Source organism: Aedes albopictus, chromosome 3 (assembly GCF_035046485.1).
Source record: "Aedes albopictus strain Foshan chromosome 3, AalbF5, whole genome shotgun sequence".
Taxonomy (NCBI): Eukaryota; Metazoa; Arthropoda; class Insecta; order Diptera; family Culicidae; genus Aedes; species Aedes albopictus.
In genome coordinates this window covers 428,741,203-428,766,633 of record NC_085138.1, presented here as the reverse complement: position 1 = coordinate 428,766,633, position 25,431 = coordinate 428,741,203, and the positions used below count along the sequence as shown (strand labels likewise).

At 38.5% G+C, this 25,431-nt stretch overlaps 1 protein-coding gene across 7 annotated transcripts in view; it reads right to left on the bottom strand.

Moving 5' to 3' along the window:
- Nucleotides 1–25,431, bottom strand: part of LOC109621451 (fibulin-1) — a 106,832-nt gene that overhangs the window by 16,735 nt on the left and 64,666 nt on the right. For 6 of the 7 annotated variants that reach the window (XM_029875839.2, XM_062856474.1, XM_029875841.2 and 3 more), the window contains 6 exons: nt 13,300–13,480; nt 13,029–13,225; nt 12,693–12,842; nt 12,386–12,488; nt 12,227–12,291; nt 94–222 (listed from right to left, as the gene is read on the bottom strand). In XM_029875839.2, coding sequence (XP_029731699.1) covers nt 94–222; nt 12,227–12,291; nt 12,386–12,488; nt 12,693–12,842; nt 13,029–13,225; nt 13,300–13,480 — 825 coding nt within the window. The remainder of the gene's footprint in view (nt 1–93; nt 223–12,226; nt 12,292–12,385; nt 12,489–12,692; nt 12,843–13,028; nt 13,226–13,299; nt 13,481–25,431) is intronic. The other variant, XM_029875843.2, reaches the window with a different exon arrangement.

Sequence of the window (25,431 nt, the reverse complement as noted above, 5' to 3'; positions counted from 1 at the left end):
TAATTAATCTGAGTCGTGGATGTAAATTCAATGGAAGGTCTTCATTAAACACCCCAACAGGACCAGAAAAATCCTTATCATGCGGATACTCACCCACACACGCGTTGGTGACCTGATCGAGCGTGAAGCCAATTTTGCAGTCGCACCGAAAACCGCCGATTTCGTTGGTGCACACCTGGTTGCTGTCGCAGGCGTATTTATCGACGGCACATTCATCAATATCTGCAAAAAAAAATCAAGTGCATACAGCGCAGATGAGTAAACAGAACCGAACCGAATCGAATTTGATCGGGATTGAGGGCGGAAATCACTTTAAGGATCGGCGAATTATTGATTAAATTATTTTTTATTATTTGTGGTGTTGAAAACATTGGCAGGATGTGAACCATCATCTATTCAGTTTTACGTGAAACGAAGAGCAAAAATCTGAGACAAACTACAAACTTTTCATCAAGTCCTGTCCGTTTTTTTATGTTCACTGATTTCCAAGTTAACATCCATATTTGGATTACCATATTAAAAAAGTCACCAATCAAAATTTGAAACATTTTCACTACAAAAATCAGAGATGCCTTACAACTTATCAAATACTAACTCTTCAAGAATGACTCAAACAAATACAGATCGGACTGAATTTCAAAAAATGTATGTTATTATTATTTTATTTGTTTGAAGCAGTGACGAAGCCAAAAATCGCAATAAGGCAATTACATTACGCAAAAACTTTATATACAGTCATTCAATAGAAAATCAATATGAACCTCTGCATTAGGGTGGCCCACACTTATATGAAAAACCAAAAATTCGAAAAATTCCAAGTCTTACATGCAAAATCAGTTGTGTTGGACTCCCAGAAGCTACGTTTAAAATTTGAATGAAATCGGTAAAGTCCAAGGCGGCGCTCAAAGAGCTTGAAGTTTGCATAGGAAAACATGGCTAAATGTATGCACAAATCTTAAGTTTTCATTTTTCACTGCTAGATGGCGCTGTAAGCGTCCGATGATTAAAACCTTTGTTGTTCTTGTAGATAACTATATGCCAAACAACTTTATCGAAGACCGCAAAGCGATCCGACGCCTGTGAAAAAAGTTATACCCTTGGAAAAGTGAGGCAAAACGTTATTGATGTTTTTCCAGTAAGGTACACCGGAGCAAGATGAAACGCAATAGTTTTCAAAACAATTTGGAAAATTTTTCTTCACCAAAATATTGGTTGATTTAAAAACTATGAGTTATGACATTTAAACTATTTATCATGATTAAATAACATCATTATAGCGTTTCACCTTATCCCACCCGTTTCAACTTGCCCTGGTATACCTTACATGTAAAAAAATGTTTTCAATAATGAAATCATAGTGCTACGCCTCACTTCACCAAGGGTATAACTTTTTTCACAGGCGTCGAATCACTTTGCGGTCTTCAATAAAGTTGTTTGGCATATAGTCTAGTCATCTACGAGGATACTAAAGGTCTTGATCATCGGACGCTTACAGTGCCTAGCTGTAAAAACCGAAAACTGAAGGTTTCTGCATACATTTAGCCACGTTTTCCCATACGAACTTCAAGCTCGTTGACCGCCCCCTTAGACTTAACCGATTTCGCTCAAATTTTGAACCAAACTTCTGGGAGTCCAACACAACTGGTTTTGCATGCAAGACTCGGAATTTTTCATTTTTTTGGTTTTCCATATAAATGTGGGCCACCCTACTTTGCATGCTGTGGAATTTTGACTTTCACTGCAAGCAATATTTTCAAGTTTCCCATGAGAGTGAGCAGGATAGCACTAAAATAGTGTTCGAAGTGAAAGTCAAGAGACAAAAGCATTTCGCCAACATACACAGGCTTATAGTGGAACTGCGAATGTCATGAACCTTGGCAGATTTGAACTTCAATTAAAACAATAAGGCAATCCATGAGACAGCTGATTCTACTTGTTAACCAGGTATTTTTGACATCCGATGAACGGAGTGACAGTTGAACACAAAATTTTCCAAAAAATCGTAACTTTGGATCTAGTTGACCAATATTAAATTTCTTTTATCCTTTGTATTAAGTACCGTAAAATGGGGTAACTTTGTTATTTTTCCAGCCAATTTCCTCAATATTTTTTTTAAATATTACAGAATCTTGGGAGTATCAACATGATGGGAGAAACTGTGTAAAACATATCGTGTTGAATTTCTATGACAAAACAAGTATTTTTTTACAAAATTCTACATATCAAAGAGAGTTTGTTGAGACCTGAGTGAAAAGCTCAAAGAAATTAACCATCAAAAATCATTACTTGTGTAAAATTATATTATTTTACGGTACATCATTATATGATTATATGCTACGCATAGTAATTTCTCTTTATTTGAGTTGTTTTAGTTTTTTTTTTTTGAATAAAATTTAAAAAGCAACAGTTCAAAGTTAAAACTTTATGAAAATACAAGGGCATTGCATACTTTTGAGCGCTTATCGGTGTATGGAGGTTTCTGTCCCAATTGGGTTCTTTAGATATACAGGGGATAGACAAAATGATCGGGACAGGCAAAATTTTCACTTTTCAAAAAACGTTCAACTAGCTGTGACTTTTCGAAAAGTGCATCAAATATTCCCAAATTTTCACTGTAAGTTTATCAACTAGTTGTTTATCAGTGGTCCAAATTTGGGAAAGATCGGGCCATTTTTCACGAAGTTATAAAGATTCTTATAAAAGGTAAAGTTATCCGACAGCCAACTTTGAGCTGTAATATCTCCGAATTCAATGAACCGAATACAATGAAATTTTGACCATTTATGACTTATATAATGAGCTATGAAAAACCGTTGACATAACTTAAAATTCCTAACACGGAAGAAAATAATAACAATTTGATTATTTTTCTGATAAAACACCAAATTATCCAAAACTACAACATCGTATCAAAATTTAAGAAGCAAATTATAGTTCATGTAATTCCCCTCTAATTGACTTATATATAAATGTATTTTGAAGGAAAGTAACAACATATTCGCCAACAAATTGAAAAAGTAATGGAATACATATTAAAAATAGACCAATTTGCTAAAAAATCATGAAAATAATAAAATCGCTATAACTTTTTCACTTGTAAAAAAAATTAAGTTAATTCAAATGTTTTTAAGAGTTCATTATATAAGTCCTAATTGATCAAAATTTCATTGCAGTCGGTTCATTAAATCCGGATATATAATAGCTCAAAGTTAACTATCGGATAATTTTACCTTTTTCAAGAATCTTTATAACTTCTTGGAAAATGGCCCGATCTTTCCCAAATTTGGACCACTGATACACAACTAGTTGACGAACTTACAGTAAAAATTTGAGAATATTCGATGCACTTTTCGAAAAGTTGCATCTAGTTGAACATTTTTTAAAAAGTGAAAATTTTGCCTGTCCCGATCATTTTGTCTATCCCCTGTATCTAGATGATTTCATAATCGAAATCTCCATTCAAAAAATCGTCGAAAACCGAAACTTCATAATTTTTGGTGGTGGAGAACTATTTTTAAAATGCAATTAATGCTTGTATGGGGAATGTTTTTTGTTCGGGGCGAACTGTCATTTTATCAATTGAACTGTCATTCTATCCACGGAAATAAAAACAATAAAACCACGTTAGGCCGTTCACAATGCTGTTTTATTTTGTATGGCGAGTTTTAAAAATTTTAAAACTCGCCATACAAAATAAAACAGCATTGCGAACGGTCTACTCAGAAAAAAGAGCTCTTTCGATAGAAAATAGCAATAGTTTAGTGAATACAATCCAATTTACAAAAAAGATTCCGGGTCGTTAAAATACGCTTCGATAAGAGAATCTAGAATCTACTATGATAGATCGACCGAAAATAAGTGGCCATTCGATGAAAAAAATAATCAAAACAATGCTATAGATCAGACTGTTTGAAGACGTTGGCAAATGACGAAAATATCGACTATCTTTATTTTTTCCTAAAAAGTTTTATATAAGCTTGGTTGTAATGAAGATACTTCTAACATGGACTTTTAGAAGTATAGTTTAGATCCACGTTTGCTGTTTTCTTAACTGATTGAAGAAATCATAGTCATAAGATACTGCCATACTATCAAATTAACCCGTATTATCAAAGCTACCCCGTTTTACGGTATTTTTTTATAGGAAAAATACGTTGACGGTGTTTAAAAGTGCCAATGTGAAAAATATATAATTTTTTTCACGTTTTCATAGTCTCGGGTTCAACAAACAGAAAATTTATTATATTTGGCGAAACGGAATCAACTCGGGTAGCTTTAGCTGTCAACGAATAAAAGAGAATATAACAAAATAACATTGCCCATGTCATATTGACTAACGTTTGCATTAAAAAAATGGACTTTTTTCACAAAGTGTGCTAGAAAAATGTATAAGCAAAATATGAACAAGTTGTTATTTTTCCTTAAAACAGCATATATTGGTAATGCTAGAAAAATTGGTACACTGGGAAAAAAATCTTCATTCCTTCTATGTGTCCGGAACATGGATTTTCGCAATGGGGGTAAACAAATGTTTTCCATTAGTGCGACTCATGAGGCACCATGCAGCAGCGACTCATACAATTTAGAGCACATACTATTCATGCGCTAATTTGGCTGCGTAATCGTGTATTAGTTGCATATACTGTGGTTTGGCAGATGGATATTTGCCATTAAGTATAACGCAATTTTCCTGAGTGTACAGGCACCTAAAGCCAGTTTGATTGTAGTTAGTGGTTACAGTGGTTGAAAACAACCGTGCGGACATATTTTTCGATATTTTTTTATCGTTTTGAACAATTTTTCCATGAGAATTATTACATATTTGGATGAGTATACTCCTCATTTCACTTCTTCTTACTAACCAACCCTTCGAAATGATAGAGAAACTTGAAAGAAATAAAGATTCCATGTTGCCCGAAGTGTAAAAAACCGCAAATTTCCACTTATAATTATGTCATGCTAATCGTCGTTGTAGATTCATATCATGTACTGATTTATCGACCGTATTCTATAATTAACTTGATGATTTGTGGCTATATCGGTCTCTTTCTACTCATAAGTGTAAGGGAGTAGAGATCAAAGTGGGTAATGAAATGGTAGATATGATAGAATTCGCTAGGTAGCGAACAAATGTGAAAATTTTACTCCCTTATACTTATGAGTAGAAAGAGACCGTTATAGCCACAAATCATCAAGTTAATTATAGAATACGGTCGATAAATCAGTACATGATATGAAAAGTTTGGCTCAAAAAGAAAAGTGTTCTATCCAATAAGATCGAAAAAGCTAATAGGAAGAACACGCCGCGATATAGGCATACTCCTATGAACGGAGTGCGAATTCCGAAAAAGCTACCGATCGATAGAATTTGTGATGAAAACAGAACAATACATAGGCAGTCGGGTGCCTGAAACTTTTGCCAGTCTTGGTAAGGAGGTATGAACTACCAACCAAGCCGATCTGTTTAAAAGCACAGGTCGCACGGCAGAAGTTTCACGCATTCGATGTATTCGTTCAATACATGGTCTACTTGCCTAATTTCACCTTCTATAAAATTTTCACACTTGTTCGCTACCTAGCGAATTCTATCATATCTACCATTTCATTATCCACTTTGATCTCTACTCCCTTATACTTATGAGTAGAAAGAGACCGATATAGCCACAAATCATCAAGTTAGTTGTAGATTCATGTCAAAGCAGAATATCATCATCCCCATGGTATTTGTGAATGAACTAAGATATCCTCCGTGAACATTTGGTACAATTGATACAAAAGTTTATCAAGTTTTTGAAGGAAATTTTGTTACCGAAAGAAAATTATGATTTAACCGTATTTTCTTAATAGTGCTACCCTACTTCAAAGCGCCATTATAATGTGAAATGATCACAATCATTTGAGTTTCCTATGTATTTTCATCAACTATGCATAGGAATATTATTTTATCGATAATCGCCTACACGGTCAGAAAATTCACTCATTTGAGTAAAATTTATTTTCAGCGCTAGCGCTGGCCCAAAAAAATCGATGTTCGAAAAGTGTAGGTGCTCAACCCTTGAATGAAAGATATACATATTTGTAGCATTTTTGTAAAACATTTCGCCAGGGCTGGTAAAAGGTATATTTTTTGAGTATTTTTCATCACAATTTACTAAAAAAATACATGTACTATTTTTTATTTATAATCATGAAAGTTTTATCTGATAGAATTATTCATATGAACCATTCTTCTAAAAAAAGATTTCATATATTTGAAAATTTCGGGGAATGTTTCTTGGCGTTCAGTCTTGTGTCCTCAGTCAAAACAGATTAATTTTCTACTGTCCGACGTTTCGGCAACTGTATTTTGCCTTCATCAATGGGAGAACTCGGGGAGTTCAAAAAGATGCGCTCGCAAGTAGTTGACGTCGGTTTAATTTACCATGTAGCTCAAAAACCGATAGCTCTTTCGCAATAGCTTTTGAAAAATCAATCATCCCGGATCAGTCTGGGACGGATTGGCATATTCCTTTATAAATGTCAAGTTCACAATTCTATATCATATATTTACATGTATGTGTTCTCATATAATGTCTAGTGTTCGTAAGTAAGAGTTTCGTACAGATTAGTGTCGTACTATTTATCGTTGTTGCTGCCGTCAAACTTACTGTGTGAAACTAGATTTAGGAAAAAATTCAATAAGATCCATACGAGATCCGTTGAATTTAAACAATGAATAAATAAATAAATGTGGAGCGGACCTGGTGTGATGGTTAGAACACTTGACTATCACGCCGAGGACCTGGGATCGAATCTCACTCCCGACAAACCCACAAATAAATGTGGGTTCTTCCTTCGGAAGGGAAGTAGAGCGTGGGTCCCGAGATGAACTAGCCTAGGGCTAAAAATCTCGTTAAATAAATAAATAAATAAATAGCCGATTCCAGTTATTCACGCATGCTCGATGGTGTCATGCGTACAGGACAATCCAGCATTCAACTCGGCTGCATCATTATCGGTCTGTCTTTGGCAGTCTTGCAACAATTTTACTACTAGTTCCTTGATGTACTTAAGGCGAAACTGGATCCATTTCCTCACTTTTTGGTTTTTGATTTTTTTATAAAATAATGAAGCTATATTTTCAAAATCGGTTTTCGTGCACATGTAGAGTATGGATCAAGGTATCTCTTGATTTTTTTTCGTGGTGGAAAATGTTTTTCGTTTTTTGCAGAAACCATTTTTGAATATAATTTCACAGAAAAATGGTTTCTGCAAAAATGGAAAACTTTCTCCACCACAAAAAAAATCAGAAGATACCTTGATCCCTGCTCTACATGTGCACGAAAACCGATTTTGAAAATATTACTTCGATATTTAATAAAAAATCAAAAACCAAAAAATGAGTAAATGCTTCCAGTTTCGCCTTAATCATTTGCGTTTTCGATTAGCTTTCGAGTTCTGCTGGCACTTGAGTTGATAACGGAAGACGGTCAAGGAATTTAAGCGCTGTTATTATTTCATTTGTCGCCGTTCGTTGATTCTCTTCATGATTACATTCGAATACAAGAACGTTTCTTGAAGAAACTCAAGCTACCTTCCGCAGACAGTAATGTAGCATTTCGTCTTCCAAATGCTTCCCAAGCGAGTCTGATTGACTGAAGAGCTTCCTTAAGGATTATTCCAACCTCGAAATCACTGTCCCACATAAGACCTGAATAGCCTATTTCAGAAAGTGTCTCTTTGATGCAATCAAAACAGCGAATGAAGTGCTCCAGCATCGTTTCAGTCGAATTTCAACGAGTTTTGACGTCCACTCCACACACAGTTGAAGTGGTTTATGTAACATTTTCGTGGTTTTTTCTTAAAGGAATTATCGAAAAAAAAAATCACGACTCTTTGGACTCTCCAATTCTAAATCAAAGCGAAAAAATATGTAGGAAATGTGTGTCCCGGGAATCCCGGGATTTTCGGGACGGTTTAAAATGTTATCCCGGGATTCGAGAAATCCCGAATTTTTCAAGATCCCGGGATTTCTTGTCCCGGGATATCCCGGGTTGGAACCTCTAGACTAGGGTAAATGATGATGGTTGGACCAATGGAACGTGTTCATGCACGTAGTCAACATTTGTGCCGAAAAATCACTATGATCTTGACAACATGGTAAACTATATTTTGTATTTATGAAAAGCTCTACTCTTCTAGTTTTCGGAAAGCCCCACAAATAACCAAAAAAGTGTAAAAATAATTAATTAAAGCCTTTTTATTGAGCAGAGGATTTTGATTTTGGTTGGACCAATAATGGTTGGACCAAAGAGATGATAATGGTTGGACCAATCGGCAGACAACACCTCTCAAACGAGTAATTGTTCGAATAACTGAAGTTGTCACAATAAAATTATAAAAAAGCGTACCAACATTATTCAAACAACAAGTCTTGAAAGATGTTTCGTTTATGTTTGGAAAACCACGATCTATTTTGGGAGTGCGTATTTTTTTTTGTTTGGTCTGCCTTTAAGTTGTCTGTGGCAGTCAAGTAGATTCAGTTACATTCAGTGAGTTCTGCGTGATAAAAAAATGGAAGCTTAGAGGTAACGGGTCTTTCTTCGTTTGTAAATTGCTCAGATTCAGAGGTTAAAACCAAGCTATTATAACTTTTGATAGTTTTCAGAATCTGTTCCATTGGATTCCCACGGTGAACAATTTATTTCATGACAGGGTTAAAAACATAGAACAGTACGTAAAATATATGAATTTATTTTGGCAACCAATCGAATTCGGCACACTTTTTTGGGCAATTTCAGTCACCTCGCCTGCGGTAAAATGGTAATCCAGGAACCCATCGGAAATGATCGATGCCAGAGGGCAGAGTGATAAAGTTGGTTTAAGTTAGCGTATAAGTTAGCTAATGAAACACACAGTGGCTAATTGACATACAATATCAGGCTGCGTTTTTTGAAGATGTCGGCTTATCATCAATATTCAGCCAGCGGTAAACCTCTGTCCTTCGGAGTTGAGCACCGAATAGAACCACACAAACGCTCGAGCTTCGGTAAAATTCAAGTGCTTACCAAGTCCGTAAAAGCATCATGTTGCGCGCCATACTCCTACAATGGTTCAAGAGAGTCTTAAATACTTCAATAGGTAAATATTAGATTTTGTTACCAACCTGATTCAATGCTTTTGGATTATTTTCTGTGCGGTTGAAGTAGTTAGGTCCGAGAGACATCGTCGCGTCGGTTTGGTATTGTCAGCGCCCGCAAAGAAAATTGTAAACAAGTTCAACTGAACCTAGCAACCCACATGGTAACGGTTAGGTCCAATTAAAATCATGCGTAGGACCAACCATGATCAGATTCAGTTGATACCATTTCGCTAATTCATTGCATTTTTAAAAGAATATGATAAACTTCCAAAGTGGCAAAATGAAGATTACATATTTTCGCACCAGTAGAGCCCAAAATGTTCTGGAATTTTTCACGGAATATCTTTATTGTAGATGTTGTAAATCGCTTAATTTTGGTACCCAAATGTGCTAATTGCAAGCCTTCTCGAAAGGCTCAGTTATTTTATGAATTTGAAGATATTTCAATCAAAATCAATGTCAATTCAAGGAATAAGGCATACTTCTTCGATACTAGTGACATTTAGATCAAGTTGATGAGAAAATGTTGGCTAAATTGCCATTTTTTTTAAATGGTCCAACCATGATCAGTTTTTGACTCGGTTCAACCATCATCATTTACCCTATCTTGCAGGGTTTCCTCCAAGGGTTCTTCCAGAAATTTCTCCAAGCATTTCTTAAAACCCCTTCAGCAATTTTTCCCAGATTTTTATGTGAACATTCTTCCATAACTTACATTTTTTTTTAATTCCCGCAGGAATTCTTCGGAGAGCTTCTCTTGGAGTTACTCTAAGAATTCTCCAAAAAATATTTCTAAGAATTCAACTAAAAATGTATCCATGGAATATTCCTATAATTTATTCAGTAATTTCTTCAACGACTCGTTCAAGAATTTTTGAAAAAAAAAGCAGGCAATCTTCCAAGCAATATTAAAAGAATCCTCCGGGGTTTTACTGTGGACTTTTGCAGTGAATTTTTCAAGACATCTAAGCCGAAAGAGAGATAAAGTTGTGAAAGATGGACCCAGTTAGGGTGGTCCTTCGAATCCACTTTGACTTTCTATTTCACAGAATCGTAATTTGTTCTGTGATTAGTTGGTTAAAGCGCCGGACTAGCGATATGGAGTCGCCGGTTCGAATCCCACCAAAACAAGTTGTATTTTCACATTTTTTTTTTAAAGACACGGACAACGTCTTCAGCTTTCGGCTGTACAGACTGTTTTAAACTTAACATTAGACAACGGACAACGGAGCATGCACCAGTGGAAACGGGGAAGAAACTATTCTCACGAAAAGTTTCAACGCCCGAAGCGGGAATCGAACCCTCACCCCATAGCATGGTGCGATTATAAGCTTGGTGACCCTAACCGCACGGCTACGAGGCTCCACCTCTCAATTTGTCAACGCACACTGTGTCTTCGAAAAAAAAGTATTTTCGTCTCTTCAGGAGCTGTTGAAGTAATTCTCACAATAACTCTTCTGGAATCTTTCCAAAGGCTCCTCCCGGAATTCAATTTATTATCCTGGATAAAGTTTTAGTGGAATTTAAATTTAGTTTACCTAAGTTTTTTTTTTAATTTACAAGAGCTAGTTTTAAGCTTTTCTTGGGGAATTTCCTGTGGGCATTTTTGAAAAGATTGCAGAAGAAATCCTTGGAGAAAATACAAAAATTCTTGAAGGAAACCTAGAAAACCTTCTTGAGAAAATATGAGGAGGCAGTCTTGGCAGAATACTTGAAGGAATTTCTGAAAGAAGCCTTGAAGGAGTTAATGGATGAAGCCAATAATGACTCTGGTCGCGTCCATATCCGTTGCATCTAATTTCTAAAAAATAGCTAAAATATCTAAAAATATCAAAATTACAAATATTTGGGAAAAAAATGTTATACAGTAATGTGACCCGTAACGTGGGTAGATCACCTTAGAATGGTGCGTTGCGGTGTAAGATCTACCAAATCAAATGTTGATCTTGATATTTACCGTATTTATAAATATTCCAAGATCAAAGTTTGATTCACTTTTTTGTGTTTTGTAGTTTATTTTGTTTTAGGGCGCTGCTAATTAATATTTTATTTCAGCAGGATTCACGTAAATTTATCGTATGATATAAATCATATTATAAAAATATGTAACTGTGGCGAGCGTATCACTAATATGTAGCTAGTAATCCAACCAAGATGACGAGGACACAGGATGAATTGGGCAAACAACTGATTCAAAGCAGTCTAACAAGGTGTGCCTGAACGTTGACCAAGCGTATCCTTTGGAGTTAACCCTTCCACTAACAACAACCTAACAATCCCGTGACACCTAGGCCTGAGAGATCGTAGAGTTGTCTACATTTTTCATAGGTATCCAAAACTAACCATCCTTTCCCATTCCTCAGCAGTCGCAAGGACGTGGCCATGACAGTGCTCGATCATTGGAGGATTGCGTCAGTCTTGTCTAAGAGTCAGATATTAGTCCCACATCTTTGTGCTTTGGTTCGGACGGGAAGGAGGCAACCCTCATAACAGCGGTCTAGGACTGTACCACCTACGAATTTGTGCGACTCGCTTAATGCTAATGCTAATGCTAATGCTAAAAAATGTTATACATATAATGAGGTTAAGGGTCAGAATAGAACCATTTTTTCCGAAATCTCAGAAATGTTGACATTTAGTCAGCAATGGAAAGCTCCACTAATAACAAAGCACATGTTTTTGAGATACCATTTAACAATACCATACAATGGTAAAATGGTATCGAATCAAATTCTTCTCATCGTATATGCTTTCCAATATTATACAATTTTAAATATACAAAATCAGTTTGACGCGATTTCTATTTGTTTGTTTGACTGAAGTTTTGTATCAGTGTTTGATTGGAATAAGGTTTGATTGTAACCTTTGAATCAGAGAGCACCTGTGGAAAAAAGTGAACACGTCTACGCTACATGTTTCCTATGATAATTGTTTTCAACAATATTCCAAAATGTTAAAAGACACTGGAAAAGGCTCACTTAAGTTCAATGGCTTTTTCACTTTCAATAGAAAAGACTCGATATACCGAAAGACATCTAAAAACGATATCGATCATAGCTAACCTAACCTGATATACGGCATGCACCGTTAACTCCCAGCACTCACCTACACACTGCTCGTTGTGGCGTCTAAAACCCGGTGCACAGGATTCGACCTTCTTCTTCGTCGGGCTGGAATGATTCACAAAACCTCATCAATTAAATTGCCACAGTTGATCGCCTCGGATATGTATGCTATGTATCGGGTGCAGCACCGATTACTCACAGTGGATAGTTTTTCACCACGGCGATACAGTCGTACGAGCCTTTTATGTTGACGCACTGGAAGCCTTCGTCACAGGCCGCTTGGTCCTCGCACTCGTCGATATCTGGGTTTCAAAGGACGAAACAAAGGCAAAGTGTGATGAAAGTGTTTTCCCCTCTGGGAAGTAAAACGTCACATTGGAGTGCACTTGAAAGCCAACAGATCCAGAAGGAGAAGGGAAAAAATCGGAACGATGATTAGATAGCGAGGAGTTGTGGTGGTTGGCTCGACAGTCAGTCAGTGGTGCGAAAAAAAGCAATGTTCAAACCTTCACATGCCTTGCTGGCACTATCGTAGATGAACCCGGGCAAGCACGTTTCCACCGCCTTGTTCTGGCAGGTGTAATTTCCGCGCCCGTTCAGGCAGTGCTGGGTTTCCCTATTGCAAGCATCAGTTCCCTCTAAGCATTCATTTATATCTAAACGAGAATGGCAAGAGATAGAAGAGATAGTGTGTAGAGCGTTTCTGTACCAGGGTGGAAATGAGTTACAATTATAGTTATGAAAGATAGGTGTCAATATGAATCCCGTGGTCGTTTGCGATAGCAAGTGTTGCATTGCAGAGCATAATGTTAGATAATGATGTCATCCTGCTTCAAACATACCTTCACATTTTCCTGCCTTGCGGTCGTAGCGGTATCCAGCATCGCACTTGACATCCTGAATGTCCAAGCACCGGTAACTGCCTTCAAGATTCATACAAACCTGATTGTGGGTATCGCAGGTGGCTTCACCGGTTTCGCACTCATCCACATCGACGCACTCACCTGTCCGTTGGTCTTTCTCATAGCCACGTCGACAACTGATTCAGCGAAGCGGAAAATTTGCTCATTATAAGACAATAAAACTTCCCATCGTGGCTGGTTGGATACTTACTCGGAACTATCCAAAATCTCCGCCGATGAGATTTCGTTTTCATCCTCGGACGTAATTTGGGCGCAGGTTTTCCGGTCATCAAGCAGCGTGTAGCCAGGATGGCAACGGCACATGTACGAACCGGCTTCCGTGTTTTCGCAAATCTGCGAGCAAAGATTTTCAAAGCGACCGCAAAGATTGTCTGCAGGGAATATAAAAACGGGAGTGCAGCAGTGCAATGAAAAGCAGACAAGTCTTTATGAAAGGGTTTTTTGTATTGGCCAAAAAGTGCTCCGCTGATGCAATTGAATGTGTGCAGTTGAAAAAAATAAAAGCTATGACAAAAACTAACTTTGGGGTTGTTCATACCACGTAGACGTTGTGGTTATCTCGACCACACAAGAATTTTTTACAACGGAGGATTTGCTCAGACCCCCTCCTTTGTAAAAGTCTAAGTGGTTTTATAACGGCAGCCTATTTATTGCACCCATAAGAAGCTAAAAACGCTCCATAGAAAATCAAAACGCGCTCCGTAAAGAATGAACATAACGTTTGCATTAAAAAAATGGACTTTTTTCGAAGTGAGCTAGAAAATTGTATAAGCTAAATATAAACAAGTTGTTATTTTTGTTTACTAACAGCATTTATTGGTTATGCTAAAAAATTGGTACAGACCTTTAAACGCAGTTTTATTAAAGTTAGTGAGGATGTTGGTTACAGTAGTCGAAAACAAACGTGTTGGCATATTTTTCGATATTTTTACCGTTTTGAGCTATATGTCTGTGAAAACTATTACATATTTAGTTGCGTATAATCCTTATTTAACTTCTTCTTATCAATTAACACTTCGAAATTATCGAGAAACTTTTGAGAAATAAGAATTCCATGTTGCCCCAAGTGTCAAAAAACAGCAAATTTCGACTTATAATTTTATCATGCTAAACATCGTTGGAGAGCCATGTCAAAACAGAATATTTCATTTATTTAGTTAACATCAAATTCATGATAATACTGAATCAACAATTTGCCGCCATAATACTCGATTTGCAGCTTCAGCTCTCCAACGTCGGTCACGCCCAACACTCGCCAGATCACGCTCTACCTGGTCCGCCCATCGTGCTCTCTGCGCTCCACGCCTTCTTGTACCAACCGGATGGTTAGCAAACACCAACTTTGCAGGGTTGTTGTCCGGCATTCTTGCAAAATGCCCTGCCCATCGTATCCTTCCGGCTTTAGCCACTTTCTGGATGCTGAGTTCGCCGTAAAGTGCAGCGAGCTCGTGGTTCATCCTTCTCCACCACACACCGTTCTCCTGCACACCGCCGAAGATTGTACTTAGCACGCGTCACTCGAAAACTCCGAGTGCTTGCAGGTCCGCCTCGAGCATCGTCCATGTCTCGTGTCCGTAGAGAACCACCGGTCTTATTAACGTCTTGTACATGGTACATTTGGTGCGGGGGTGAATCTTTTTTGACCGCAGTTTCTTCTGGAGCCCATAGTAGGCACGACATCCACTGATGATGCGCCTTCGTATTTCACGGCTCACGTTATTGTCAGCCGTTAGCAAGGAACCGAGGTAGACGAATTCTTCTACCACCTCGAAAGTATCCCCGTCTATCGTAACATTGCTGCCAAGGCTTGTCCTGTCTCGCTCAGTCCCACCTACCAACATGTACTTTGTCTTAGCCGCATTCACCACCAGTCCGGCCTTTGCTGCTTCGCGTTTCAGGCGGGTGTACAGTTCTGCCACCGTTCCAAATGTTCTAGCAATAATATCCATGTCATCCGCAAAACAGACAAATTGGCTGGATTTCGTGACGATCGTACCCCGGCTGTTGAGCCCGGCTCGTCGCATAACACCTTCCAGGGCGATGTTGAATAGTAGGCAGGAAAGTCCATCACCTTGTCGTAGTTCCCGTCGAGATTCAAATGAACTGGATAGTTCACCCGAAATCCTTACGCTGTTCTGCACACCGTCTATCGTTGCTCTTATCAGTCTAGTCAGCTTCCCGGGAAAGCTGTTCTCGTCCATAATTTTCCATAGCTCTTTGCGGTCGATACTGTCGTATGCCGCTTTGAAGTCGATGAACAGGTGATGCGTTGGGACCTGGTATTCACGGCATTTCTGGAGGATTTGCCGTACGGTGAAGATCTGGTCCGTTGTCGACCGGCCATCGATGAAACCGGCTTGGTAACTTCCCACGAACTCATTTACTTTAGGTGAAAGACGACGGAAGATGATCTGGGATAGCACTTTGTAGGCGGCATTCAAAATGGTGATCGCTCGAAAGTTCTCACACATTAACTTGTCGCCTTTCTTGTGTATGGGACAGATTATCCCTTCCTTCCACTCCTCCGGTAGCTGTTCGGTTTCCCAGATCTTGACTACTAACTGGTGCAGACAGGTGGCCAACTTTTCCGGGCCCATCTTGATGAGTTCTGCTGCGATACCGTCCTTACCAGCCGCTTTGTTGTTTTTGAGCTGGTGGATGGCATCCTAAACTTCCCTCAGCGTGGGAGTTGGTTCATTCCCGTCCTCTGCTGCACCAACATAGTCATTTCCTCCGCTGCCTTGGTCCTCCGTGCCTACATTCTCTTCGCCATTCAGGTGCTCGTCGAAGTGCTGCTTCCACCTGTCGATCACCTCACGTTTGTCCGTCAGGAGGCTCCCGTCCTTATCCCTGCAGATTTCGGCTTGCGGCACGTAGCCTTTGCGGGATGCGTTGAGCTTCTGGTAGAACTTGCGTGTTTCCTGTGAACGGCACAGCAGTTCCATTTCCTCGCACTCCGCTTCTTCCAGGCGGCGCTTTTTCTCCCGGAAGAGACGGGTCTGCTGCTTCCGCTTCAGTCTATATCGCTCCACATTCTGTCGGGTTCCATGTTGCAGCATTACCGCCCGTGCTGCTTCCTTCTCCTCCACGACCGCTCTGCACTCCTCGTCGAATCAATCGTTTCGTCGACTCCGTTCTACGAACCCGATAGTGCTCTCGGCTGCGTTGTTGATGGCTGCTTTGACTGTACTCCAGCAGTCCTCTAGAGGGGCCACATCGAGCACACCCTCGTCCGGCAACGCTGCCTCGAGATTCTGCGCGTATGCGGTGGCGACATCCGGTTGCTTCAGTCGCTCTAGATCGTACCGGGGCGGCCGCCGGTAATGTACGTTGTTAATAACGGAGAGTTTTGGGCGCAGTTTAACCATCACCAGGTAGTGATCAGAGTCGATATTAGCGGCACGATAGGTCCTGACGTCGATAATGTCGGAGAAGGGCCGTCCATCAATCAGAACGTGGTCGATTTGCGATTCCGTTTGTTGTGGTGATCTCCAGGTGTAACGATAAGGGAGGCTGTGCTGGAAGAAGGTGCTACGAATGGCCATGCTCTTGGAGGCGGCGAAATCGATGAGGCGTAGGCCATTTTCGTTCGTCAGCTGGTGGGCGCTGAACTTTCCAATCGTCGGTCTGAATTCCTCCTCCTGGCCTACCTGAGTGTTTAAATCCCCTATGATGATCTTGACGTCGTGGTTTGGGCAACGGTCGTACTCGCGTTCGAGCTGCGCGTAAAATGCGTCCTTGTCATCATCAGTGCTTCCGGAGTGAGGGCTGTGCACGTTTATTATGCTAATGTTGAAGAATCGGCCCTTGATCCTCAACCTGCACATTCTTTCGTCGATCGGCCACCAACCGATCACGCGCCTCTGCATGTCGCCCATCACTATAAAAGCTGTTCCCAGCTCACGTGTGTTGCCGCAACTCTGGTAGATGGTATGATTACCTCTAAACGTTCGCACCATAGATCCTGTCCATCACACCTCCTGCAGCGCTACGATTCCGAATCCGCGGTCCTTCAGTATATCGGCGAGTATGCGGGTGCTCCCGATGAAGTTGAGAGATCTGCAGTTCCACGTACCGAGCTTCCAATCGCAAGTCCCTTTTCGTCGCTGTGGTCGTCGCCATTGGTATCGGTTCGCATTCTTCTCTTGTTGATTTTCCGGAGCTAGTATTTTTTACGGCTGGCTCGCAGGGCCTGACACCAACCCACTAACCCAGGGAGCTGGGCTTACCTTCCCGGAAGCTACGGGTTCTGCATTGGCATTTCCTCCAACTACAGTGCTTAATAGCTAGGCTCGAGCGCCAGTCTTCGCCGGGGGTGGTGTTTTTAATGGGCGCCCAGGAGATAATATTTTACCTGAGCTTCCACTCCCAAAACAGAATATAATCACCCCTATTATGTTCCCGAATGAATAACTATATCTCTCGTGAACATTTGGTGCAATTGATGCAATAGTTTACCAATTTTTAAAGGAAATTTTGTTACCCAAAAAGAAATATGATGTGACCGAATTTTCTTAAAAGTGCCACCCTACTTCAAAGTCCCAGTATAATGTGAAATGATCACAATCATCTAAGTTTTTCATATATTTTCATCAACCATGCAAAGATATACTCGTACAAATTTTTGAGCAATTTTATCTCAATGGAGCACAGAGGTACACTGAAATGCAATATATGCCCTCAGTAGAAAATCATTGGGAATAACGTGAAATTTTTCAACATGGTATCACATTTATTGGAATAACTCCACAATTAATGCATATATCGTTATGAAAATTGGAATGGAAATAGTAAACAAGTTGTAAAATCGGGGAAAATGTTTAAATATGACTCTTTAGTGTAAAACAACTTCATGAAAAATTGGCGAGAAAAGTCCATTTTTTTTAATGCAAATGTTATGTTCCATGAAAATGTGCAATATTACCCATAAACAATTGAAATCGTTCCATACTTTATAGAAAACGTACCGGTTAAACATAAAATTTTCTCATTAAAAGTGCAACGTTGCATCTATAAATAAATCAAAAATGCACCATAATAAAATACAAATGCTCCATAATGAATTAGAAATGATCCATAAAAAATGAAAATTGTGCCTATAGAAAATTGAATATTGCTCCATAGAAAAATCAAATTGCACCATAAAAAATTAAAATTACATCATAGAAAATAGATAAATGCTCCAATAATATTATCAAACTGCACCATATAAAATATGAAATGCTTCAGAAAAAATGAAAATTGTCCATATTGTCATAATTTAAATTCGTATTATTCTATACTTCTTCACATTACGCTACTTCAGTGGTGCAGAAGTTCAAAGTTATGGGGAATTGTCAATTGTTTATGGGGAAAATCATATGTTTTATGGTGCAGTTTGATAATGTTATGGTGTGTTTAAAACTAACATAATTTTAGAATGATATTTCCTAATACATTTATAAACACACTCGTCACATAAAACACAATGAATTTAACACCCAAAAAAGTCCACACCAACACACTGTGTAAAAACCTCCATGTAAATAGTAGTATAAGAGACAAAACAATAAAGAGTTGAATTTCGCATCCAGCCGCGTTTACACGTATTCCGGTCTTATGCGAGGTATGCACTTCAAACGGAATCGCTCAAGTAATTTTCGTTCAGTGCATTATTTTTCCGTGAGCGGAATGGTCAAGAAATTTGACACAGCAAGCCCCATTTGATTTGACGTTTCGTTTCATCTCCGTACTAGGATCCAGAATAAAGCGACGCTTCCTTATTTCTTGTGCGATTCCTTGCCTGAATTTCCCACGCATCGGGATAGGTCAAGAAATTTCTTGCGATCTGCGTAGGGTCAATGATAATTCTGGAGCAACATTTGAAAAGGGCATACAAGCATTGGTAAACAATGACTTCACACGTCGCTCCTGAACCCCCCTCAGCTTATTCGCAAAAACTAAGACCGTTATCAGATAGAGCAAACATCGATCTTTCGGATAACGGTGTTCATTTGCGTGGGCGGGCTGCTGTTATGCCCTACGGAGCGTTTTAAAAAAAAGACACAAGACCTCTTGGGCCCTTTTCAAATGTTCCTCCAGAATTAGCCTCATTTGTTAGGCTTTCAAAGTAATAACAGCAACTAGACAATATTTGCTCGATACTTCAGCAAAACTATTCACTAAACTATTGCATTTTAATTGATTTTTAGCGAATTTAAAAACTGATGCGTAAAACAGAAGTGGTGCAAAACGACCATCTGCCATGGGGTAAGATGCCACTTCATAAAAACATTCAAACATTACGTCCATCAGTTTTCGGGCATTTCCGACTCCTTTCCCCCCCTCTGTCCCGCTTTTTTCGTAAACTCAATAAATGGAGTGTTACCCCCCTCCCTGCAAAACGATGATCGTAATATTTGAATGACTCCTAACATAGAAAGCGAACACATCAACAACCATGCGTCTCCATGTGTGCCTCAATCTCGTTGGAAACACTTGGCTGGTAATAAAATCACCAGAAAACCACACATGCAAGCACGAAAAACCGGAAGTTGCCAATTTTCTTTGGGAAATCTAAACATTTTTCGTGGGTTTGGTGGCCTAGCTTCTAGAATAATGTTCGATGCAAACATATCTTGACACCATCCACCTATAGCAATGATCAAGTCCCATACAGGAATGATTTTATGAGTTGGGCCATTTTACCCCATCTTGGCATTTTGGGCTCTGTTCCCCTACTACCCATTATTCGGTTCTGTGGTATCCGAAAGCTACACGCAAAAAAAAATCCGTTCCGATATACGTGCACTTCCAGTCACGGCAACGGGAACTATGCAATGCATGCATGGCAGTGATAACAACAATAAGACATGTACACCGTGAACTAGATTTCACGTTCTCTAGAACGACCATATTGACAGCTGGAACTAGTTCTAGTTCACGGTGTATATTTGTTCACGTTTATCAGAACGGTTTTTTTTTTCGCGTGTACCATTTGCGACGGTTCAGCACGGGATTATTCTTGTCCGCTCGTACAGTGCCCCGGGGGAGTGAATCTATCACAGATTAAAGTGGAATTGCGAAAGAAGTGCAAACAACCCGCTGGCCGCTGGGAAAAGTGTCCCACGGACAACTGAAGAAAAGAAGAGTTGTTAAATGCTAAACATGGTGTATTTATCTATTTTCTATGGTGCAATTTTATTTTTTTCTGGAGCATTTGTATTTTGTTATGGAGCATATCAGTATTATTAATTGGTGCAAAATTTTACTTACATTGAGGAAATTTTATGTTTTACTGGTACATTTTCTAAAAAGTATGGAACGTTTTCTATTATTTATGAGCATTATTGCACATTTTTATGGTAGAGTAAGGTGGGGTAAAAGTTCGACCCTAGTCGAAAATTCAACCTATTTCAAAAAATCGAAGTAGATAAAAATAAATAAATACCGTTTGGTGATTCTACCATCTTTGAGCTAAAATTTTGTTGAACAAAGTTACACCAAATGTCTCTCCAATTTTGAGTTACAACACTTTTTGTATGTGTGTGTGTTTTACACGAACTCTTGCTCCACCACTGGGGCAAAAGTTCGAATCTAGTGTTTGTGGAATTTCGCTAACCGTAGCACATTATTTTGACACTTTGGTTATAGGAATAAAGGGTGATACGGTCAAAATTTGGTCACACAGTTTGTTTCATAACTTGAGACTGCGAACACCAAAACAGCTGATTTTTGGACCAGTAACGGTACATTATATGTAGCTTATACCATACAATTTTCATCAAAATCGGTTTAGTATTTGCGGAGATATTGTGAATCCTGAAAACTGCAATTTTAAAAAGTTGTACAAAGAGGATTAAAAAATAAGAACACATTTTTACTCTTTTATTTATAGAGCCAGAAATACTGAACCAATTTCAATGAAATTTTTTCTATATATTAAGTATACATATCAAAATGTTGTGTAAAAATTTCATTCAATTTGATCCAGCCGTTACAAAGTTATATTTGTTTAGGTGGTGAAATTTTTTCAAATTTTGTCAAGTCAAGTCAAATTTTGGTCACACAATTTTTTTCATAACTTTAGACTGCGTACTTCAAAACAGCTGATTTTTTGATCAGTAATTTACATTATATGTAGCTTGTACCATAAAATTTTCATCAAAATCGGTCTAGTATTTGCGGAGATATTGTTGAACCCTGAGATCTGCAATTTTAAAATTTTGTGCAAAGAGGATTCACAAATAAGAACACATTTTTACTGTTTTATTTATAGAGCCAGAGATGCTTAACCGATTTCAATGAAAATTTTTCTGTATGTGAAGTATACATATCAAAATGTTGTGTAAAAATTTCATTCAATTTGATCCAGCCGTTACAAAGTTATATTTGCTTAAGTGGCACCCGGTCAGTTTTTTTCATATTCAACCTGCTACAACTTTGAAAGTATTCATACAAAATGGCTCAAAATTTTACTAAGAACATATTTTCATAATAGTATTATACTGTAAAATTTTGATAAAAATCGGAGCAGTATTGGTAGTTCTATAATCAAAATTGTGCTTTACTGACCTTAAATTTCCGAAAATTTACTATGGAGCGCCTTTGTACAAAATTTTAAAAAGGTAGGTCGATGGTTTTATCTATATATCAACCAATACTTAATCGATTTTGATGAAAATATTATGGTAGAGTAAAGTGGGGCAAAAGTTCGAGTGGGGCAAGAATTTCTTTTGAAGTTTTTGAGCGCAATTCAAATTATTTCTTTCGGGTGTCAAGGTTGTTCGAAACCTTATTGAAAAAGAGTCTTTCACTCCAAAAATTATGAAAATTGATCAATGTTTCGAATAGTTATGACAAAATGTTGATTTTTGATCAAAAAAATGTAATTTGCGATGGTCCTTCCAACACATGGATTGGAATTGTAATCAAATTGAACTCGGTCTTTTATTTTGGGGCGTAACTAGGTATATTTTGAAGATGCTTTAGCATGTATAACTTTTTGCAAAAAAGATTTGGAAATCATATTTTACCCATAGTGGGGCAAAAGTTCGAATTGTGGGGCAAAAGTTCAAGTCATGTGGCAACTTCAGGTAAAAACCTAAAATTGTGTAAAATGTACATATTATCTCTATAAATGATGGAATTAGTGAGAAAATGCGATCAAAGTTGAAAAAATTTGTTGTTTTATCTAAATTTGGCGGAAAACTACTAATTTTTGGTGTAGTAAATTTAACCCAGATTTGGGTAAAATCCAGATCGAACTTTAAAGTGTATTCCAGTTCCAACATCAAATATTAATTGGTTTCAATCATTTCTATTACCAAAGTGTCAAAATAGAGTGCTACGGTTAGCGAAATCCCACAAACACTAGATTCGAACTTTTGCCCCAGTGGTGGGGCAAGAGTTCGAAAAAGACGCACACATACAAAAGGTGTTGTAACTCAAAATTGAAAAGACATTTGGCGTAACTTTGTTCAGCAAAATTTTAGCTCATGGATGGTAGAATCGGCACACGGTATTCATTTATTTTTATTTGCTTCGACTTTTTCAAAAAAAAATGAATTTTCAACTAGGGTCGAACTTTTGCCCCACCTTACTGTATAAGCTACATAGATTCTATAACATTTACCCGAAAGCCATTTACCCGAAAGACATTTACCCGAAAACCATTTACCCGAATGTAACATATACCCGAATGCCAAATACCCGAATGCGACATTTACCCGAACGCGACATTTACCCGAATGCGACACTTACCCGAATGCGACACTTACCCGAGCGACATTTACCCGAATAGTTTATTACTATGCACAAATTGTGATTTTGTGAATAAAGTTCACTTATTTTCTTCTATTTAAAAAGTGCATGTATTATTTTGTATTGTGGATCAGAAAAGCATTTTGATATTCCTCAAGAACCCATTTTATCAAATTTTCCCTGAAATGATCCACGATAGGAATTCACAGGGCATATGCTTGAATAAAACACATAACTGCAGCTTACATTTGTTATGTTAACGCTGTTAGCGTTCACTCTAGATATTTACCCTTCTTAGATTCATATGCTGTTCTTTTGATAAGCAAAGAACAGTTTATGATTTAAAGAAGGGGAAATCTCTGTTTGTAGGCCAAGGTGTCATTAGTTCGAAACGATTAGAAACAGCCCTCGGAAAATCAACATATCATTAGAAAATAATATTTGACAGAAAATTTTGCAGATTGTTCACCAAACAGAACATCCCATTATTAAAAGAAGGAAAAAATCTTAGATGTAGGCTTGGAATCCATCACTCAATCACGTAAGAGTGTAATTTAAAAGAACATCATATAATCGAAACAAGGACAAAACTTATATGCATCCCAACTAACAATAATGGTAGCTGAATAACAGCTTATTCAATCAAAATTTCAAAAATTAAGCTTATGATTGACTTATTCTTCTATTGTACAGCAACAATGTTTGTTGTGCAGTTAGTAGTTCGAACGCCTACAAAATATGCAGCAGTGCAACTCGAAAGAACAGCCTTTGAAGAGAAGGGAAAATCTCCGAAGGATAGGTAATAGTTTGGCCACCAAACAACACAGTGATACAATGTCTGTTAAAGAAACTCTACCCCCTTGCCCCGAATGCCATCATAACCTCGAATAGTTTTTTTTTGTCTGTATTAGCGAGATTTTTAACCTTAGGCTAGTTCATCTCGAATAGGACATTATTCCAAAAGCCATTCCCCCGAATGGGTCATCACCCCGATAGATATGTATAATAGTTCCCTAAAGGATATAGATAGAAATATGGATTCACGGGTCTCCTATGCAGTTAGTAGTTCGTCCGCAACAAACTAAATAACATTTCAACTCCAACTCGCAAAAGTAGCCTCTTATGGAAAGAATGAATACATTATATGGAGAAATTACCAGTTTAGCCAGTACCAGCCGACCAACTCATCAACAGTTTACGGGTGGACAATGTAAATTCGAAAGAACAGCCTATTTTGAAAAGAAGGCAAATCTTAGAAGAAGTTGATAATACTTGCGGTATGGCTGCCAGTTTGTGATCGTGTATATAAGTAGCTAATTTTGCATTTTTTGGGCGACCTCCTGATTGATTCGGATTGGCGTTCGGGCTAATTGGATGGAGCCGTAAAAGAACAGAATATCAACAAAAGACCTTCGATTAAAATAGCATTGTGACAGCCAGTTAGTCCTATACCAGAGTACATGATGATCACTCAGTCTGATGATTATTAGGTCTAACCAAAGCCTGCTATATGATACCGGGCCATAACATATTTATTATTGACAAATCATATGGGGATCAAAAACACATTTTTTTTTATTTTTTCGGTTAAGTGTCGCATTTGGGTAAATGTCGTATTCGGGTAAATGTCGCATTCGGGTAAATGTCGCATTCGGGTATTTGTCGCATTCGAGTATTTGTCGCATTCGGGTAAATGACGTTCGGGTAAATGTCATTCGGGTAAATGTCTTTCGGGTAAATGTTTTTCGGGTAAATGTTATAGAACCGCTACATATAATGTAGCATTACTGGTCCAAAAATCAGCTGCGTACACCAAAGTCTAAAGTTATGAAAAAAATTGTGTGACCAAATTTTGACCGTATCACCCTTTACCTGAAACCACTTAATATTTGATGTTGGAACTGGAATACACTTAAAAATTCGATCTGGATTTTACCCAAATCAGGGTTAAATTTACTACACCAAAAATTAGTAGTTTTCCGCCAAATTCAGATAAAACAACATTTTTTTCAACTTTAATCGAATTTTCTCTCTAATTCCGAGTAGTGTGCGGTAGTTCGGCAGCAGCAAAGTTTCGCGCGCTCGCCTTGCTAGATTTTTGCGATTTTTTTTTCCTCTTCCCTCTGCGGGGCTCCGACGACGGGACGCCAAGCAGTCAGTAGTGTGCGGTAGTTCGGCAGCAGCAAAGTTTCGCGCGCTCGCTTTGCTAGATTTTTGCGATTTTTTTTCCTCTTCCCTCTGCGGGGCTCCGACGACGGGACGCCAAGCAGTCAGTAGTGTGCGGTAGTTCGGCAGCAGCAAAGTTTCGCGCGCTCGCCTTGCTAGATTTTTGCGATTTTTTTTCCTCTTCCCTCTGCGGGGCTCCGACGACGGGACGCCAAGCAGTCCGTAGTGTGCGGTAGTTCGGCAGCAGCAAAGTTTCGCGCGCTCGCTTTGCTAGATTTTTGCGATTTTTTTCCTCTTCCCTCTGCGGGGCTCCGACGACGGGACGCCAAGCAGTCAGTAGTGTGCGGTAGTTCGGCAGCAGCAAAGTTTCGCGCGCTCGCCTTGCTAGATTTTTGCGATTTTTTTTTCCTCTTCC